We start from the raw sequence: 22,558 nt of genomic DNA, 5'->3' as shown, positions 1-22,558 counted from the left end.
AAAAAACTGAATTTTTTGTTTAAAGTAATCTTAAAATATTATACCTACTAAACATAAAACAATAGTCAACTCAATAGTATTTGCAATACTCAGATAGATTGTTTTTAGAATAGTAGTTAATTCCAATTAATAAATGAATTATTAGGATACAGTCCAGCAACCTAAGAAGTAAAAGAAAAACAGCAAGCTGAAAATTGCCGATATACTTAAGAATGCCCTGACGGACAAATTTTATTTTTGAAAAATCTGAAACGAGTATGTATTCTTTGAGACGACAGGAGAATCATCAACTCAGCAATTATTTGAAGAAAAAGAAGGAGGAGAGAGAGAGAGGAGAAAAAGCAAGCAAAGCAACTACAAATGATGACACACGTAAAATTTTGTGCTTTTATGGATTTTGAAAATTACTCTGTAAAAAATAATTATTTTACAAAGAAATTTTGCATGATTGTTCTATATACAAATAGCCAGTAGAGTTGGTAAAAATTTGGTGTAAAAAGTGCAGTTGCACCGAACAATTAATGTGAGTACCATTTTACAATTTATTAATATAAAGCCAACTACTAATTAGCTCATTTATACGAAATACAAATACCATCTGTAAAATTTATAAAGACAACCTTAAACCCTGGATAAATCGAACAGCAATAAAACATATTAATCACAAATGACATCTCTGGCGAAAACGAAACATCTCTAAACACTTTAAGATAAAATGTTTATGCAAATGTTATTGAAAGTGAGAACATTAAATAAGTCTGCAAATATATACTATCTTCCTTGACGTCTAAAGTTTGCATGCCCATATTTCAAAAACCCAACCAGAATTTATGCTCTTCTGAAAAATAGTCTTCAAAAACTCTCTTTAGCATTTTCACAGGTTTTTACTAAAGAATCGAATAATGGCAATCTACCTGCTATTAAGTGTAATAGTGTCGGCGCATCCTTACAGCAAGTTATATTTACACTTCACTTTACACCAGGAACATGTTATTTCAATAAAACAATTTGGATTTGTCTCTGGTCGCTCTACTCTAACTAATCTCCTACATTGGACATTAAGGACCGGACGTCATAACAGTTCGCAGCCGGTCGACGTTGTTTATATAGATTTCTCTAAAGCCTTCGACCGTGATCCTAATCGCAGATTTTTACATATGCTAGAACATTTGCGGTACTTTACTTCGTTGAATAGATGATTTCCTGACAGATCGACATTACAAAGTTAGAGTTGGCGAATGTTTTTCACAAGACAGGTTAAAGGAAAGTGGAGTGCCTTAGGATTCTGTCCTTGGACTGCTGTTTTTTACGGTTTATACCAGCGATGTTTTATATTATATTTCAAATAAAATATTGTTCTATGCTGATGACACAAAAATCCAATGATGACCATAAACATTGAGGGTATTACTTGTAATAAACAGAAAATTTTGTCTGAACTCTGTAAAATCCACAAGTGTGATATATTATGTATACCATGACATATCAGCACATAGACCTAGCGTTAAGGAAATGCAGCATCATTGAACATACAAGTGCAAAATATGGAAGCGCCATCTTCGTGAGAAGAGATATTGATGTAACATCAGCTGAAAAAACATGCTACAACGACATTGAAATTCTGACCGTCGAAATAGGAACCTGCACAGTGACATCTGTATATAAACCATTCTGGAGAGACTTTGTTTTCTCCCCTCCAAAAAATTTCGCTTCTCAAAAAACCAGATTCATTCTCGGTGATTTTAATAGTCATAATGTTCATTGGGGCTACGCTTCAACTGATAAAAATGGAGATCTTGTGGAATCGTGGGCTGAACAAAACAACCTGGCACTTCTACATGACCCAAAACTGCCCTATTCGTTCCAAAGCAAAATATGGAAGAAATGGTATAACCCTGATCTCACCTTCATCAGCATGTCTTTAGATGATCGTTGCGTTAGGAAGGTATTTAAGCCTATACCAAAGAAGCAACATAGGCCCGTGGGAATAACCCTATACAGCGCTATAAAAGCTCCCAAAATCCCTTTCAAACGAAGATTTATGTGCAAACTATGACGCGTTCATCAAACTTGTAAAACGAATCTCATGTAAACACATACCCAGAGGATGTCAACAACATTACACATCTGGTCTGAACGATGAAGCAAAAGACATTATGACAAAGTACACCGAAGAATATAGTAAAGACCCATTTAGCCAAGTTACGGCAGAGATAGGGGAGAGACTGCAGCAAACACTAAGTGCCTCCAGACAACAATGGCGGAGCGAGACTTTAAGTAAAATGGATATGACGCATAGTAGTAAGCAGGCTTGGAATATGATCAAAAAACTTAATGGTGATCCCACAGAGATGAAAGAGCTATGCGCAATAACGCCAAATCAGATAGCCTACCAACTACTTCTGAATGGCAAAACAAACAATCGTTGCAAAACGCCAAAGATTATAAGAACTCAAGACCAGGAAACAACTCTCTTGCGAAACCCATTTACCATCGAAGAGCTCAAAAATGGTATTGACTATATGAAAAATATAAAATCACCTGGGGTGGACGAAATCCAAACAGAGCAGATAAAATACCTCGGGCAAAAAGCGAGACAATGGGTGCTCGATCTATTTAACATCTGTCGCTTTACCTACCAGATTTCAAAACTGTGGCGTAAATCAAAAGTAGTAGCCCTTCTGAAACCTGGGAAAGACCCTCAACTACCGAGTAGCTATATCTCTGCTATGCCATTCCTACAAATTGTATGAACGCCTCATTTTAAACCGCATCCAGGAAACATTAAATGCACAACTAATCCCACAACAAGCAGGCTTCAGACCAGGTAAATCATGCACAGGCCAAGTGCTATACCTAACAGAATACACAGAGGAGGGATTTGTGCAGAAAAAAATAGTGGGAGTAGCCTCGATAGACATCACAGCGGCCTATGATACGATAAACCACAGAACCTTGCTAACTAAGATCTATAACACTGTGCTTGACTATAACCTAGTAAATATCACTAGATCACTGTTGTGTAATAGACATTTCTACGTTGTGCTAAATGGAAAAAAGAGCAGATGGAGAACTCAAAAAAATGGCCTACCTCAAGGAAGCGTCCTGGCGCCGTCCTTTTTTAACATCTACACCAACGACCAGCCAATGCACCCTTAGACTGAGAGTTTTGTCTACGCTAACGACCTTTGTATAGCCGTAAAGGGGAAGACACTCACACAAGTAGAGTCGACAATGGTAGAGGCTTTAAACATGATGTCAACTTATTAGAAACAAAACTCATTAAAGCCAAACCCTACTAAAACCCAAGTATGTGCATTCCATATCAACAACCAACTGGCGCATGTCAAACTGAATGTTTCTTGGGATGGACAACGCTTGAAACATACTAATGTTTCCAAATATCTTGGAGTAATACTAGACCGGTAACTAACGTATAAATTCCACTGTCAGAGTACAAGACAAAAGGTTTCTACGAGAATAAACCTTCTCCGGAAACTTGTAGGGAGCAAGTGGGGTGGAAACCCCTAGGTCTTGAAGACAACAGCTGAGGCCTTATATTTCTCAACAGGGGAATATGCTTGTCCCTTCTGGGGTAGATCTAGACACGCCCAACAAGTCACCACGGCGCTAAATGAAACATGTAGAATAATTACCGGTTTTATGAAGCCTACACCTCTCTACACCTACTGTACCGGGTAGCTGGATTAGCATCACCAGACGGTCGTAGATACGCCTCACAATATGTGGAGAAGTTCAGGCAAACTTTCGATGAAAGGCATCAATTATACGGATTTGACGAACCTCTAGAAATCAGCCGACTTAAATCAAGGAAAAGGTTTATGAGAAATATCAACGTCGAACTACCCGAACTGTTCCCCCTACATCCAGAACGACCTAATGGAATGAACCTGGACAGGAGAACCTGGCGGACACTCAATCGCATACGCACAGGTGTTGCCCCTGTAAAACAGAACCTCATTAAATGGGGCATCAAGACAGACAGCGACGCACTTTGTGAATGTGGGGAAATACAGAACGTGGAGCACCTGAGAGTATGCAGACTTTGCCCATCACAGTGCACCCTCGATAATTTATGGCTCAAAAATACAAAGGGTGTGGACGTAACCCGACATTGGGCAGAAAAACTGTAGTCGGATCTAGACACGAAAAAGTAAAGTAAGACACAAAAATATGTGTCAATCTAGTCATAAACTAGCCAAACCTCCAAATGAACTTAGAATTTTATTTTAACTTGAAATCCCAAGTGGCTACTACACTTATATACGAAAAAATGTGTAGTGCTTTGAATTGTTTAAAATAACCCACTTGTGCCGTACTTTGTTAGAGCGTAACAAAGGTTGTTATCGCAAACAGCAGCCTAACGTGGTCCGACCATATTACTCCAGGCAGTCGTTCTGTAAACTTTACACTCTTTACGTAAGACCTATTCTTGAATACGCTGGTCCAATATCGTATCCTGATTTGGTTCAATACAAACCTTAGTTGGACCAATTGAACAAATATGTAATTAATTTTTAATTAAACGCCATTATTAATTACAATTATATACAACACAAACTTACTTGGTGTATAGACGAAATATTCCCATACTAACCACTTTTCTTCTTAAAGTATCCACTATTTTTAAATCGTTTACCTAAATTTTCAGCTATTTGTTTTGAGACACGAAAGTGTTGAAGAGTATTGCGGAACAATTTCATCTAAGATCAATTAATAATCAGTAGTTTGCACAAATTTAAAATAAAGACCAATCTACCTAAATAATTCTGGTTTTTCACTCTAGGTTCGGCTAATAGCTCCAAATCATCCTCACTGCTATAATAATCACAAAAATCACTTATTCCTTCGTCGTCAGTCTTATTTATAAAGTTATAAATAACGAAAAACAAATATATAAATAAATAATGTCTATCATAAGCAGGTGATAAAATCATTAACCTAACTTCTTCTTTTTTCTGAACAAATTTGCTGTTTTAATATAAAATCTAAGTTAAAATATGTTCAACAAATTTAAAGAAGCAGAATAAAATCCTAGTTCGCAAGTCATCCTAACCAGTATATGCTTTTGGCAGATGACTAAAATTATCGCCACGAAACCGTCACTGAGTGATCACAATTTTTGTTGGAACTGTCGGAACTATGAACGAATTTTTGTTGGAACGTATTTTGTTTAGTGCGCAGGAGAGTAACCTTTACGTGACGGTGTTTCGTTGTATTGCAACAAATCTTGTGTTCTCCACTCTCGAGGTATAACACCATTGGGGCCATAGTATGCTTTTGTACACCTCTTGAAATGACGTTCGGGTATTATAATTCATTGGAGCGAGGTGTGTTAATTCTTGTAAAAACAGAAACCACTCCACTGCGCTCCAATGCTTCAGACCATCCCTATCCCGCCTACAGGGCTATATAGGGAATATATATAATTCAGGCTAGCGTTAGCCGCTTTATTCCTGCTATCTTCTTGTGACTTATCCACGAATCTGAGATTGCTTGTTCGGGCCTTAAGTCTCCGCTTAGGACTACATCCAGTTCGTCGACTAGGTGCTCGAGGATTTGGGCCCTTCTTGCCCTTGCCCGGGTTTTTGGTGTTTATTAATTTTTTTGTTGGCTTTTGCCAGTTTTTATTAATATTTTCTTTATTTCTGTGCTGGCCCAAGCCGTTTTTTATGTTTTTGTGTTTTTTTAAGGATTTCTGAAGAAAATATCTTTATTATTGTTTCTACACAGTGATTGTAGGTATTTACGTTAATAGAGCTTCTCTTTGATTTTACATATTTGCGTTAGTGCATGGACGGAAATACGTACGATATCCTCACTTTCAAATATTTGGATACCGACTACTTTGACGCAAATACCATTTGCAAAAGGGACGGAGACTGTAGAACCACTAGGACGAAGAAACATAGGAAGAAAGTTAAAACGACTGATAAAGTCAAGGGTATCACCGACGAGGAAATGACAAAAAAGACGAACAAAAGGTAAAGACTCCGACAAAGTGTCAGCAGCGAAAATGATAAATCTAAGCTCGCGAAAATAAAAAAAAACTGCGCTCGAAAGGCAAGGAGATAGCGAACCAAAATAAACTGATAAGTCAACTATGACAAAAGGTATCAGAATTGCAGGACACGATTCTGGAATCAACCCGAAACTACATCGGCCACATCAATGCAAAATTCTAAGAACTAAAAGCTTCTAGCACGAGCATAAATCTATGGAAAGCAGGGTAAACAAGTCCGAGCAATCAGACACACCTCCACCAAAGATACCAACGGAAGCAACCCAAAAATCAACCCACAATAAGAAGTCAAGAAAAGTGGCTGAAAAGTGGTCAAAAGTCAAAAGTGGCCCTTTTATCGAGGAAAAACAAATACGATGTCCCATCTCTACCAACAAAGTGCAATTCTATGTACAAAACGAGGAAAGTACTTGCGCTCTGCCACTCTCAGCCGAGGATATGGATACTGGTGGAAACGTCAGTAGTCAGAACGATAGATTTTTGTTTATGTTATGCGATTTAGCCTGACGGCTTGGTGATCGCGTGGTGCAATTAAGGTACATTTTTAAATTTGCTTTTTTGACGAATCTGTTTCTTGCATTCGACTGTCCGCTATCAGTCGAATTCTAGGTGCCATCCCAGATACCTTATCTGAAAGAAAAGAGAGGGATCCTCTTGCGGTTCCTATCCTGCACGCCATGGAGCCGTTGCTGCCAGATCTAAATGCTAATATTCAACATCACGGCATGTCAGACGAAGCACTTAAGGTATTTCTGAGGGCAAAGTCCGTTTGTTTCTTCACTTGCGCACCTCTAGGGGGCAACCCACGAGAAAAATTCAATAAAAACTAATTGCCTTCGGTTTAATTACCTCCAGAACTACGCTTTTTTCTTTATGAATGTGCCTTAGTAGAAGTTTAGGTTTTCTATCGCCGCGTACCGGTGCTTACTCACCGGCGATCTAATAAGCTTAGCTTTGGTAGATAAGTCGTAACAGTCCTCGACAAGTTCGATCAGCTTCGTATGTAGCAGTACTTTACTAGCCAATGCATCAGAGAGTTGTCGAACTCTGAGGGAATATAGTCTGGTCTATTCTACTTCCGTGCTGGCCAGAATTTTATTCCCGCAAGTTGGTACTCTAGTCGCTATGTGCAAGTTCCAAAAAGCGACATCTAGTGGCATAAATCAGGGAAGGCGTTAGCACCATTAATATTTTAGTTTTATATTAGCTGCAAATAAAGTTACTTTTTTTATATGGCTTCGGCAGTTTGCCATACAGCCAGTTACATGATCTTTTAATCTCATTAGGCGCAGTAAAAAGGCACTGTAAAATACAAATAATAATTGCATATCATATCAATATTTTGAAGCGACATTAACGCCCGATTTCATAATGACAACCTAAGGGTCGATTGTTCAAATGCTAATCAAAACTTGATTGTAATAAAATATTTAATTACAATCAAATACGACACAGCAGCTATCAAAATTATAAAAAATTGTTATTATTATTATTATTGACTTGTTAATAAAAACATTAAATTAACATCAGAAAGAGTTTAATTATGGTTTATTTTAAACTAAAACGCAAAATAATAAAATTGAAGAAATAAATCATTCAACATAACCTCAAAATGTGACGTATGTAATTTTTATTAAATATTTTATTACAATCAAGTTTTAATTAGCATTCGAACAATCGGCCCTTAAGCACATTTTAATTAATGTTCATTTTAGACTAAATTGGACAAACTTGAATCAACATGATTATTATTGAAATTTATACTTTAAAAGAACTTTATATTATTAAAATTTACACTTAGTGAACTTTAATTTAATGTTCAAGTCAAACTTATTACAAAATAGGGCGTAAGAATGCAAAATTTGGGTTATGTTACTTACTTCTGCTTTATTATGATATAAATCCACTTTTCTCGTTGCATTTATTTGTGATTAGAATTTGGAAACCGATAGAACTTAAATTCACTTTTTTTTGTTGTATTTCTAATATTAATAACAGAGCATTTACGATGATCTAATTCTTCAATAACTACTTCTGAAATATGCTAACAAAGTTGCAAGATTACACCGATGCACACGCACGATCGTTTGTCGTATCCCCTCCAAGTACTTGCACACAACGAATAAATAAAAATATAAAGGGAACTTATCGCGAACTTTTGTTATGCATCAAATAGGTCTTAATGACCCCTCTTACGCTTGCTATAAAAAGGTTTGATCTAGCTTTGATACAAGAGCGTTGAATATACCATTGCCAAATAAAGGGTATATCGGATGTTGATAGAGAGCGATTTATGTCTTGATGAATTGTACATTAATTGAAGATGTACGATTAGCCATTTGTCTGCATCAAGGACAATGTAGGACAGACGGCTTTAATAGCAATCAGTAATGTGCCAAAAGATGATTCTCCAAATGTAAGAGTTTTTTTACAATTAAAAATGGAAAAATTTAAATAAGCACGTTAAATAAGATGTTATTACTGACCGAATAAAAATAAACAATTCTAACTACCCCTAATCTATAGCAATAATATCTAAAAATTCCTTATATAAATAAATAATATAATATAAAAATTAAACTATTTCTATATTTAATCAAAAATTGCTGCATCATATTACATCTTATAAAACACTTGCCTTTTAAGATAGTTAATGCAACAAATAAAAAAATAGTAAGATAGTTTATTGATATATTTATGTAATTAATTACTTAGATAATGACATAACAAAAAGTACTTTAATGATCTATATATAATTCAAATTTTGTTCAGAATAAAATTAATTTTGTTTTATCAATATAGTGGGTAACTATATAGAAAATGAAGATGTTATTACTGCTCCTTGTTCTGGTATCAAGGTATTTATTATTTCTGTATTTTCTTCTTAATTTATTTCCCAAAATATTTGTGCATTTAAAAAGATGGTTTTTTTAACTTCCCTAACATTAATCCTGTATGATCTACATACAGAACTATTGTGGCTATAATGACCTCTTATATGATTGAAAGCTAACATCAAAAAATCTATAACGTTCTATATGAATCTTACTGAAAAATATACATCGAGGAATTTTTAACTTTGCTAATTGCTTATAATTTTAAATAAATTCTTTCTATTGTAGAAAAAAGCTCATTAGGCAAGAATTTATTACAAAGAAAATGAGAAACCCATATTTTTGAAATAGGAGTTTTTGCCTTTACTGTTTTACAATTTAGCCAACCTACCAGATCAAATATTTGTAAATTAATATTTAGAACTGTGCGTTTTGTAATATAATTTCTATAAATGATTTTGTTCGACATTTTCTTTGCGATAACGTTAAAACTTTTAGTTTGCACATTAATGCATAATTAACCCAGGATACACTTGCATATAGAATTTGAGAACTGTCAAAACAGTTCATATTCAAAAGTGTATTTTTGAATAAAACGGTATAACTGCCAGTAACATTAAGTCTGGAAGAGACAATTGAGTTTTACTAATAATGGGCGATAATTATAAAACATTTCGAGAGGAGCAGGAAAGGTGGAATGAGAAATTAAGTTTGTCAAAAAATGTTTTTCTTGACAACCTTCCCTTATTTCAGCTTTCACAGATACGGTTCCATTAAATTGGTGTCCTATGCCACAGTAGATTGGATGTACGTCAATACAGTGAAAATATTTACATTCCAAAAAATTTCGTAGTTTCTCTAAAATTCCTTGGCCTTTGGAATTAAACCAGCTCGATTTCTTCTTGTAAGGGTACTTAAACCAAAAGGTATATATTCAACGGCTAGTTCAAGATGTTGACCAAGAATAAAAACAGAAGTGGTTCCTAGTATAGCTCCCCTCATGGTTAGGAAAGTCTTTACAGAATTTTGTAATAGAACGGAGAAATGTATGAACAGAGATAGAGGATATATGGAGGATAATAATTGTTCCTTTATATTTATTTTAAGAGAATAGATTAGTTTGTTATTTATTTAAATATTTCGTTAAATGCTAAAAACTGATGACTAAGCCAATGAAAAATTGTCAGTATAATCGAAATTAGGCAATAAATGTTTTGATAATAGTACATATTTACATAAAAGTTTATTTAGATGTTTTTTTTAATTTTTCTTTATTAAATGAATTGCATGTATGCGCAACATTAAATTTTCAATGTTATCATACAAAAAATGTAGAAGAAATTTTTGCTTTTTGGCATAATATGAGCTCGTTCCTTTGTCCTTATTTGTTAATTAATAATAATAATAGACCAGGTCTCGTACTACTTAATAAACTAAAGAGACAAACAACATTAATTGATGTAGCGATACCCAAGAACAATAGTCTTCGTGTTAAACGGAACGAAAAATCACCAAGTACGGGGATCTGGAAATTCAAATACGAAGACAGTGGAAAATTCAAAGTACCCAGACAATACCTATTATTCTCTTTACTACTGGAGTCATTCCAAAGAACCTCCTAGAAAACATAAAAAAAGCTAGGTCTGAATGAACATCTCTACAAGACCATGCAGAAAGCTGTACTACTTTCAACTTCCAGATCTGTTGAGCAAAAGCTCAATCCTTTTGATACCGTAGGTATCTGGGACGAGTGAATTTTCCCCTTAGAGGGAGTGTGAGCCGTATGGCTAAATCTGGATAATAATAATAATAAATAAAGAAAGTTGAATATTTGAGTATTTCTAATTCTAAACGACTTTATTTTATTGGTCTCAATAGTAATTCTTCTTAATGCCTTGGGTAGGCCGTAAAGTCTTGGCTCTTTGCATCTTGGCTCTTGGCATCTTGGCTCTTGACGATTTCTTTCTAGGTATGAGATGGAACTGTTGTTCTTTTTTTATGTCTTATTGCGAATAAAAAGAATAAAAAATAACCTTTTATTCCGACAATACATTCACAGTTTATCCTCACCAAACACTATATTCTGCACTGTTTACGTAGAGAAAAGACATTAAAATCAATGACATTTTTCCTTTCAATTCGAGCTCCACAATTATTCTCAACGTGTTTCTAGGTTTTACCTTTTATCAGGAAGACTTTTGGTAGAAAGAATTGAAATAATAATAAAAATAAAAAATAAAATGTTTATCGCCTATTAATATTTACAACTTATTGAAATATATACAAAATATTTTAGATTTTTTTCTTATTCTGACAATGTTTTGTTTCTGCACCGCTTACTTTGTGGGACAGCATCCTCTTCGTGTACTGTAGATAATATTTTTGGCACAGTACCTATTTCTCTGCTTGTCTGTTCATTTGGCTAAACCATCTGGCAACCATCTGGCTATACTTTGATTAAATGGTTATTCAGTCGATATTTTTCACGATACATCCTCGGTACCCGTTTTTTTTTTGAGGATGTCTTTGGTGAATTGAAATGACATGCTGTTGATCTATGTGGCCGTTATAGTAACATAACATGCCTGAGTATGCTAGTAGCAATCTCTATAATATGAAGTAAGAAGTTATTTTAATTACTGCTAACTATTACTAATAAAAACCCGCCAAAATAATACAAGAAAAGCAAATAAATGATAAAGATGGCGAACGAAAAGACAAATTATGTACCTAAATAACGAAAATCTCAAATTATCATAGCCTCCTAAGATTCACTTAAATTTTCATATTAATAAATAGATAGACGGTAGTGATAATATTTTTTGTTTATTTTTGATTAATAATTTACTTTTATTTATGTTGTTTTTTTAGATATTATTATAATGAAGGTTATTTTAAATGTTTATTTTATGTGTGTTCAATAAAATGATATTACTGATAAATCACTAAAGAAATATTATACAGGGCGATTTATTATTATTATACTAAGAGTTGTATTATTAAGAAAGTATACCACGAGCTGTGGTAATATTCTATGCACTAAATGTTTGTTAAAAAAAAATCCATTTTTGCAAGAAAAGTTTTTTTAATGTATGGTTTATTTTGCCAAATTTTTAATTTATAGTCAAATTTTATTTCTTTAATTAAAAATTAAGTACTTGTAGGGGAAAATATTAATAATAAAATAAAAAAACATTATTTGCGTATTTGTCTTATTGTATAAGATCAGGCATGATGCGTGTTTATTTCTTCCATAGGGTTAGTTAAAAGTAACTGCAGGCTCAATAGTATTATTGGCTTACCTTCAAGGGTTTCTAAGTATTGTTTGTTGAATAAAACTCACGACATCCCAATGATCATATTGTTACGAATCAAAAAAGGGAAAATCTAATTGTTGCAAATTAAAAGGGAAAAGCTTGAGATGGTGAAGCCAATATTAGAAATTATGTAAGATTTATGGTTAAATAAAGTTTAAAATTAATTAATTAATATTTTAATAAGATTAAATAACACGGAATGTAACCAACACAAAAGAAAATACAACATTTACTTGAAGTTCTACAATAGAATAGGCTTAGCTCAAGAGAATGAGAGTATTGCTCAGAGAGAAGGTTGGCACGTTTGCTTGCCTGTAGTAACCTAAGGTTAGATCAATCCTAAGATCTTGATCTTGAGATGGGCGCCAGGGTGAATTTTGAATATCACTCCAATTTGGGATATATGTAGTTATATACTAACTGAAAAATAAATGATAGGAATCAAATAAAAATCAGAAATGCTTTATACACTATATTCTAATCTTATGTACTATCCCAACCCTATACTTATATACACTAAACAATTATTAAAATATATCCCCAAAATATATATTTACAAGAAAAAACAGTTACCTAAAAATATGAACCAAAATATAATTATATACAAAAATTGATCTACCCAGTTCTTTAACAATGAGATAAAATTATCTGGGATTACTGTTTAGGATAACTACTTACTTACTTACTTACTAGCCAACGCCCACCCTTGGCATGTTAGCCATTTGGTGGCGCGCTGACCAGTATAGACGAGCCGTTTCTCGTAGGCGATCTTCATCCTCCTCGGGTGGGTCTGTTTTCAGGGCTGGGCACTCTGGAAGGTGAGCAGCATCCATCTGGGGCTGATCACATAGTGGACAGTTGTCATTTTCGCGGACGCCGGTGCGATGTAGATGGGAGGCCAGGTAGTCATGCCCCGTAGTTGTTCTGAACACGGCTACACTAATGGGTCTCGGCAAGTTGCGAGGGATTGGTGACTATTAGGTGGGCCCAAGATTTCCAGCACCGGCTTGTATTTGCTGCTCTTTTATCTTCGCTTTGATTCCTCTTCTAATGGTGGACTTTGCTGATGTGTACGATTGGAAGCTAGGGGGCTGTGGAAGAGTAGTGCCTTCTTTTGCAAGTTCATCCGCCGCTTCATTTCCTTCAACACCGACATGACTAGGGATCCATTGTAGAGTAATCAGCCACCCTTTTTCCATCAAGTTCGATAGTTGGACGCGGCAAGATATTGTTTTGGCACAGTCGGTGTATCGATTTGTCGACAGGGCGAGGATTGCGGCTTGGCAGTAGATGAAAAAGGCAACTTTTTGGGGGTGTTGGAAATTCTCAAGATTTTTTGCAGCTTCGTGTATAGCAGCAATTTCGCCGTCGTAGTTGGTGAGAGGGGCACCCACAGCTATAGAGCCTTTGAAGAACGTTGAGACGTATCCTGCTCCTGTTCTTCCCGAGTCCGGCATCGAGGATCCATCGCAGTATATGTGGATCCACTCATGTGCTGGGTACTTGGTGTGTATCGTCTCTAGGGCGGCTTTCCCTAGGTCAATGTCTGACGATAAGTGCTTCGGGTCGTTATGGTTTTCAAGCAGTAATTCTGTGTTTGGTAGACAGCGGGCCAGTGTGGTTTGCGCTGGGAAGGGGGCGGCTTCCGACAGGACAATGTGGTATTTTTCCATGATTTGGTTTGCTACTGTAAGCGGAGTGGTTTGTGTTTTAAGACGTGAGGCTGCTTGTCTATATTCGTCCCATTTTTGTGGAAGTATTCGTCTTTGCCTTTCCCAGAAGGTTAACGCGTGTTGCTCTCTGCGGCATTGTATTGGTTCAATACCGGTCTGGGCTTCCATTGATGTAATCGGTGTTGATTTTGGAGCACCGGTGATGACGCGAAGGGCAGTGTTCTGAGCGACTTCAAGCTTGGAGGTGGTGTTTGTACTCGCAGTTATTGTAGCTATCAGGACATCTTGCGTGGCGCCCCACTTTGTTGCTGTGAGACGTTTGAGCAGTCGACATCTCTTTGTGGCTTTCTCTGCAATGTTGTCGATTTGAGGTTTCCACGTCATTTTCTTATCTATGTACACCCCCAAGTATTTTGTAACGTCCTGTCTTTCCAGATCAACTCCTTTATACGTCAGCTTGACAGCAGTCTATTTTGTTGAAAGGCTAAGTACTTGATATACGGTTTTGGTTGTACTGACTGTTAGGCAGTTTTTATCCGCCCATTTTTCTAGATTTTTTAGAGCCTGGTTCATTATTCCCTCGAGCGCTCTCAGACTGCTACTTGATGCCCATATTAGGAGGTCATCAGCATACAGGAGGGCTTCCACACCAGGTGCCTTTCTAATCATTTCGAGCACATCGTTTATCATTAAATTGAACAATTGACAGCTGATGACAGCTCCTTGTGGCAGCCCTTGTCTTTGCAGTCTGAATTTGGAACAGTGGTTGTGAAATTTGACTCTCTGATACCTTTCCCCGAGAAAGGATTTTATCCAATTGAATAGTTTGCCGTCAACTCCGGACTTCGCTATCTTGTGTAACAGCAAACCTCTCCATACTGTGTCGTATGCAGCTTTGAGGTCTACTAGCACTGCTACTGTTGACATCTTACGGTGGAAAGCATCCTTGACTTTTTGGGCAAAATCGACTACATGGTCCATGGTGTTCCTGTGTTTCCTGAAGCCAGCTTGAGCGTCGTCAATCAGTTCAAGATGGGTTAAGGCTCGGTTTAGTCTGCCCAGAACCATTTTTTCGGCTACTTTGCATAAGGAGCTTGTGAGGGATATTGGCCGGTAGCTATCAGTCAGGCTCGGGTCTTTTCCTTTCTTTAAGGTGAGTATGACCTCACTCTTCCTCCACTGACTTGGGACTCTTGAATTCCATGTTAGGTTAATCAAATTCAGAATGGTGCCTTTGGCTGCGGCTCCCAGATATTTAAGCATTTCTGGGTACAACTCGTCAATCCCTGCTGCTTTTTTCGTTTTTGTGTCAGAGAGAGCCGCTTCCAGCTCCAACATCGAGAAATCTTCTGAACAGATGTTTAGGATAACTCACTTGGAGTAAATAGTAATTGAAATATTAGAAAATAATTAAATACTTATACAAGTACAAAAAGGCCAGTTTACAAATCTAAGACTAGTCAGTTAAGACACTAGAACAATACATACATCAATTCGATATATGAGGGTACATACAAATAATCATAAAATTGGATAATATATCCTGACAACTTATTAAGTGTAATATAAAATATTAATAAATAAATAAATTTAAAGTAAATAAGGAATAACAAAATTAAAGCAAGTGAAAGGATTCAAAGAGTTGAGGGTACTAACCAGGGATTGTGCACAAATCTGTTTCGTAACCCACCTAGGCTGAAGGCCTAAGTATCCGAGGATATAATATATAATATAAAAATTTGAATTACTAATAGCTTTAACCAGAAAATAAATGTCCTTAGTAACCCTTTTGCTGAAAATGAAGTTCCCTAATCCGCTGTCGAGTGTCCAGGTAGTGGATGGGCTCTAGGATTGATCAGCCTACGTTCTTTGTATCCGCCACGGACGGGCAGACCAACCATAAAATAAAACCTAAAATTCTTCCCAAATTAAAGTATCCGATTCTTCCCAAAATAAAAAACTTCTTTCCAAATACAAGTATCCAAAATAAAAATATTTTCTTCTCCCAAAACAAAAAGAAAGGTCCAATGATTGGAGCCGGCAGGCTACTAAAGAACAGAAAAAAAACCTTTTTATTCTGTCTTTTTATACTTATAGTTTTTGTTCACATGACAAAACTGGAATATATTGGTCATTAAGTGACCTTGACTCAAATATTTAATATTTCCATACTGGAATTTACCTATATATGTATATAAAAAATAAGAATGATTTTTGGATAGGTCTAATAAGGTGAGAAGATTTAAATGATTGAGAACTGGCAAATTTAAATGGAAGATGTACGTGTATTGAAAGTACTTACCAGAACCTCGGAGTGATTTTCCCATAAAACAACGTAACTTTCTAAATAAAATTATACATAAACTAAATTCTTTTCACAACTAAAATTTCATATTTCCCAAAAAAACCATAAATAACTTAAAAAAATTTTCCATTTCCCTGCTCCTAAGTTTTGCATGCCGTGATAACTTAACTTAACTACTTTCCTTCTTGAAGTTCTGTTCTAAAATGAACATGGCCACTGGCAAGTATTCGTTGTCCCTTTAATGACAAGGAAATCGATTCTATTGTAAATCGATATATTAAATTGTCTACTTTTACGGCGGCGATTTAGTAGCTATGTAGGGATTCGGTTTCATTATTTGAAAAATTTTGCTAACGTTCGAAGTGTTAGACTATTAACGATCGCATCGTTACAATATATTAACACTACTTGGATTACAATACGTTTAAAGTTAGTTACTAGTACATGATTTATTTACTACCCTCTTTCTCAACGTTCTGCTGCTAAAATTTATTAAGGTCATCCTCCAAGCGTTGATATATATTGCAACATGTATTGCAACGCTAATTTCTAAACACTCCTATGTCATAGAGTAGGCCAAACGTGGACAAACATTATATTATTAGAAACAAATATCCCACTAAAGACACGAGGCCCTTTACAAATATATGGTTAATATTTTGATACTAAACATATTGCCAACTCGAACAACAAAATAGAGAAGGCACTCATTGACATGTTATTAAATCTTTTCCCTGAATAGTGCAAGTCTTTCTTCAACTTAATATTTATAATAAGACCAGTTTGTCTCTGGTCTAATGCTTCTCGGCTGGAAGTCAGAGATATTTGGTGTTCACCCTTTGAACTCCTCCCTTTGGCTGCTTATAGTTTACTAATGGACCGTCAATATTTTCATATATCCATGAGTCCGATAACCACCATTTATTTCATGAATCCAGTAGCAATTAATGATTGCCAATGTGAAATTCTGATGGATTGCGACTGGGTACTGCTTAGTTCATCTCCTAGAACCATTTTGTCTGACTATATTCTGTAGTTCCTACCCTTGAATGTTTATGCGGCCATGGGGGATTTTTATTTGTTTCTGACTGGGTTACTCAGCCATTTAGTTTGAAAGGCAGAATTTACAAAACAGTCATCAGACCAATAATGATAGCAGAAACAAGATATGACACAGAGAGAACAAAAAGGATATTAGAAACAGCAGAGATGAAAACACTTAGAAAAATTGATGGTAAGACACTATGGGACAGAGCTAGAAGTACAGATATACGACATAGATGCAAGGTGGAGAACAGCAAAAACTGGGTAAGAAATAGAAGAGTAGAATGGAACGATCATATAAGCCGAATGACAACAAATAGAGTAGTAAAGACGGCAAGAGACGGTTCCACAATAGGAAGACGATCAGTAGGAAGACCACGCAAACGATTTAATGAAAACTTACTGGAGGCACATTGAAAAACAGACAGAGTCATCATCATCATAAGTGGCTCGACAATCCGTTGTGGATCTTGGCCTGCTTACAAAGAAGTCGCCACTCCTGTCGATTCCTGGCAACTTCCCTCCATCTTCTAACCCCTAAAATCTGTAGGTCTTCTTCCACATCATCAATCCATCTCATTCGTGGTCGTCCTCTGCTTCTTGTGCCCTCTGGTTTTGAAAATGTTAATCTCTTCGTGTATTCGTGATCTGACATCCGAGCAATGTGTCCAGCCCATCTAAGTCTCTGCACTTTAACGAATTTCACAATATCTGGATCGGTGTATAACTGATACAGTTCAAAGTTGTATCTTCGACGCCATAGCCCATTTTCATTTACGGCCCCAAAAATCTTTCTAAGAATTTTTCTCTCAAAAATACCAAGAAGTCTTTTATCATTTTGAGATAAGATCCACGTTTCAGCCCCATATATCAAAACTGGTCTTATTAAGGTCCTGTATATATTAAGCTTTAGTGCACGTTTTATATTTTTATTGTTTAAATGTCTCTGGAGGCCGTGAACAGTTCTGTTTGCTATTGCTATGCGTCTTTTTATTTCGTCGCTTGTCGTGTTTGTTGCGTTTACTAGCGATCCAAGATATGTAAATTCTTTGACTTGCTCAAAGGTATGGTTGTTAATTTGAATCCTTTGTTGGATATTTCGAGGGTTTTTAGAAACCAACATATATTTGGTTTTTTCCTCGTTTACCACAAGTCCTAATTCACTTGCTGCGTCCGCAAGCCTTGTAAAACACTGCACCATGTCTCTCATACTTCTGCCCACTATAAATATATCGTCAGCGAATGCGAGAATTTGCGTCGATCTATTAAAAATAGTTCCATTCATTCTAATATTTAATTGTCTGATTGCCTTTTCCAAGGCAATATTAAAAAGCAGACACGCCAACGCGTCTCCCTGTCTTAGACCATTATTAATGTCAAAGAACGTAGAATTTTCTCCTTCAATTCTAACGCATGAGCTTACGTTTTGCATTGTTAGGTGGGTCAACTTAACTAACTTAGGTGGGATCCCAAAGTCTATCATTGCATTATATAATGCAGTTCTTTTCACACTGTCATAGGCTGCTTTGAAGTCAATGAAGAGATGGTGTGTTTTTATGTTATATTCTAGTGACTTTTCTAGAATCTGCCTATGTGCTTGAATTTGATGTGTAGTTGACTTTCCAGCAGTAAATCCGCATTGATATTGACCAACAATATCCTTTGTAAAATGTTTAAGTCTTTCAGATAATACATTGCCGAAGACAGAGTCATGTCTATATTAAAAGAAGAAGAAGAAGAAGAAGAAAATCGAATACCTCGGTCACATCATGAGGAACATCGAAAGATATGTGTTGCTGCAATTAGTTCTACAAGGAAAAGTAGAAGGAAAGCGAAGACCAGGAGGGCGAAGGATATGACAAAAATTAATATTAAACTTAACAGTCTTAGACTCAACTCAACAGATGTAGAAGGAATTGCATTAGTATCTTTTGTAGTCACTAATTCTTTAGATGAACGATTCTTAATACTGAAAACTTTGGGTATTGTATAAGCTTCGTTTTTTTGAGTAAAGTGTCTTGTATCTATGCAGTCTAAATTTGTAAAGATGTCTTTCTTTAATGAGTAAAATCGATTGCAGGAAAAGGCCGACATAACCATTAAATCTGTTTCAGTCAAACCCACAATATCTCTTTGAGCTAATTTAAGAGGACAATAGTGGTTCATTCACTTAGCACAAACTTTATTTTGTGCTAATTTAAAGGGTCTCATTATTGCACAATCGAGTAGCTGAAGCTTGTGCGTAGTATAAGGGAGGAGGCTTACCATATGTACGTTATTCCTTGCATAGTAGTTCATTGTTTTAACCGGTTCCATCTAAAATCAAAAGAGCTTGAATTTCTTTTGTCGTTCCTGACAGCACCAACAAACATCTTTAGCCAGATCAAAAAAGCATTGGCATTAATTCATATACTTTGTTCACATGTTGAAATACAACCACCATGAGGCAATTTTTTTTAATTGTTCAGCCATTTTCAATCTCTCATATTAAAAAGAAAATGGTAAGAATACATCACTAATAGCATTAATTAATAGCCACAGTGTGAATATCTATTTTCCAAAAATGAGCACATAAGGGGAAAAGATACTCCAGCAACTAATAAAAATTAAATGAAACAGTTAAAAGAACAGGTGTCAAATTTTCAGATGTGTGAAATGAACAATTACAAGAATTCCAAGATGCTTTCAACAAATTACAGGTTCAAAGTCAGTATTAGCTTAAAGAAAAAAAAATGTATCTGAAAAGTAGCTCTCCGGAGAACCAGAGTTATATGGAAAGAAGATAATGGACGTTTTTTAAGAAGAAAAAGTTAAAAAATTATATTGATATCAATAATAAAGTAAAACCTACTTGGCAGGAAATAACCAAATACAGTGGAACTATAAAAGCGTGCTAGGCTCAATGAGAATGTCTGTATCTTTCCAGTGGTCTATTATATCGGAAGTGCGAAAGTCCCAATGGATTACGTACAGTTCAACAAGTATTATTGCCAAAATAACACATTAAAAGTGACTTTACTGAATCAATTGTCGGTGAGATGTAGAAGATTGGTGTAAGAAATGTGATTTATGTAGTGGGAAAAAAGACCCCAAAATATAAAGTCGTTGTAAAATGGGACAATATCTTTCCGTAGAGCCTTTTAAACGACTGGCAGTGGATATTTTCGGTCCATTTTCGATGACAGAGAGAGAAAATAAGTACTTAATGGTTACAATGGATTATTTTTTAAAATGTGTCTTTGCAATTAGGAAGTAGCATAAGCATTCATTAAACACGTAATCAAGATACCGAGTTCCTTTAAAGTTACACTAGAATAAAGAACGAAACTTTGAATCGGAATTTATCGGAATATCGGAATATAATGAAAATCTTGGTCAATAAGAAAACTCGCACTACGCCTCTCCATTCTAAATCAGACGGACTGATTGAAAGACTTAATACAACTGTTTGTCAATACCTTTTAATATTAGTCGCTGATAATTAAAAAGATTGGGATACTTTAAGTCCTCTATTCCTGTCAGCCTATAGAAATTTCGAATAAGAAGCAACCGGTTATTCTCTTTCGAAAACAAGCATCCGAAAGAGAACTGAAGCTTTCTTAAGATCTTATTTTTGCCAAGGCCAGGGTCAACATGCATGCTACAGGTACAACATTTGAAAGAGGTGACCTAGTATAATTATACAATCGCACACGTACGAAAGGACTGTCTAAAATTTCAAGGAAACTGGGTATGCCCGTACGCCGTCCTGCAGAAAATAAACGATCTTATATACCGCATCCAATTTTCATCAAGAAGTAAACCCAACATAGTGCATAACGAAAAATTAACTCCATAGTATGTAATTGATCCACACTGTTGGTTTCAATCGGTCCCTACTAAACTTGGAAGAAGGGAGCAGTGTTACGAAGGTTCAGTAAGGTTTATCCCACATAGGAGAAATTCCTTAACGAAAAAGTAAGAGAAGAAAAAGAAGTATTACAATTCTAGAATATAAAAAATGCCATCGAAAAATCCTGAAATGTGTAGTGAAGTCTGGAACATCAAAAAATGTATATAAACATATGTTGTTGATAGTTTGATACAGTTGTAATTGAGGAGCATACATGCAAACACCGATAAATCCATTTTTTGAATTTTTTAACCTGAATATGGATTAATACCAATTAAATAGCCCTCTATGTTCCTAGAATATAAAATTCCAACAAAAACCGATATTTTTCCTTTAAAATAATGAACAAAGTTCACCAGTTCGAGCAAATGCCGATAAATCCAAATTTTAAGCAAAACCCGATATATCTTTAAATAATTAATTCGCCATCTATGACGTAAATCCATAATATAGTGCGTACTTATAGCAGGTTTGTTTATGCTGTTTTGGGCTTCGTTTTATAGTAGTAGCATAAACAAAGAAGTATACTTTTTTTCCTATGGTAGTAGTTTGTAAATTAAAAACGAGAGGACTGTGTTACCATAATCACGTTATCGGAATTAAGGGGGCAAGGATTAAGAGGTTATGATATGTTGTTTATAAATTACGTATTAAGCAGTTGTTTAACATAATTTTATTGAGTTTTAACAATGGAAGCAAGTGTGTTGGAAATTAGTATAGGAAATAGGAAAAAACAGAAAAGTGAGACCAAGAGGCAGAAATTGCAAAAGCAAAGGTAACAGGTAAAGAATAAATTAAGACGTTCGTTACCTAATCCATTTTTTGTTTTAGATATCGTGATAGCGATCCTCATTTGAAAAACTTTACAATAGTTTGCAAACATAATGGCACTTATCACTGCAATAGCATTGCTGAAAGTGACATTCGAGCCATTCGAAATAAATTTTTTGAAAATAATGTGAAGTCAGAATAGGATATCAAATTGTGTCATTAGATGTCAGTACTTCCAATTGAAAGATCGACAACAGAACGAGCAATCAAGGGGCGTAACTTTTCCGTACACTACTTCTTGTCGAAAAGAGTCAGCAAGAAAAAAGTTCAGGTATGTCAGGCATTTTTCTTGAAATGTGTGAATATTAAAAAAGATCGCATAAACTACGCTGCTAAAACATTGTCAGATGGAAATATTCCAAAAGAAAATCGGGGTGAAGATCACGGGTCCACAAAATCTGTTGTCAAAAAGAATAAAATAAGAGAGTTTATTGGTAAACTACAAGAAAGAAAATAATTATAATAGAAAGAAAGTAAGACGAATTTATTTGGCCGTTGATCTAAGCATAAAGAAATTACATGGCATGTACCTCACTCAATGCGACCCTAAACATAATGTAAACTTTTCGATGTTTAGAAGGATATTCGTTAATGATTTTAACATTGAGTTTTCTACTCC

At 35.4% G+C, this 22,558-nt stretch overlaps 1 protein-coding gene across 1 annotated transcript in view; it reads left to right on the top strand.

Moving 5' to 3' along the window:
• The first annotated feature begins 8,829 nt into the window (after positions 1 to 8,829).
• LOC140450348 (myrosinase 1-like) overlaps positions 8,830 to 22,558 on the top strand; it is a 55,072-nt gene continuing 41,343 nt past the window's right edge. The window contains exon 1 of the mRNA XM_072543941.1: positions 8,830 to 8,901. Coding sequence (XP_072400042.1) covers positions 8,864 to 8,901 — 38 coding nt within the window. The 5' untranslated portion in view covers positions 8,830 to 8,863. The remainder of the gene's footprint in view (positions 8,902 to 22,558) is intronic.

Source organism: Diabrotica undecimpunctata, chromosome 1 (genome assembly GCF_040954645.1).
Source record: "Diabrotica undecimpunctata isolate CICGRU chromosome 1, icDiaUnde3, whole genome shotgun sequence".
Classification (NCBI taxonomy): Eukaryota; Metazoa; Arthropoda; class Insecta; order Coleoptera; family Chrysomelidae; genus Diabrotica; species Diabrotica undecimpunctata.
This window is presented reverse-complemented; position numbering and strand designations above follow the sequence as displayed.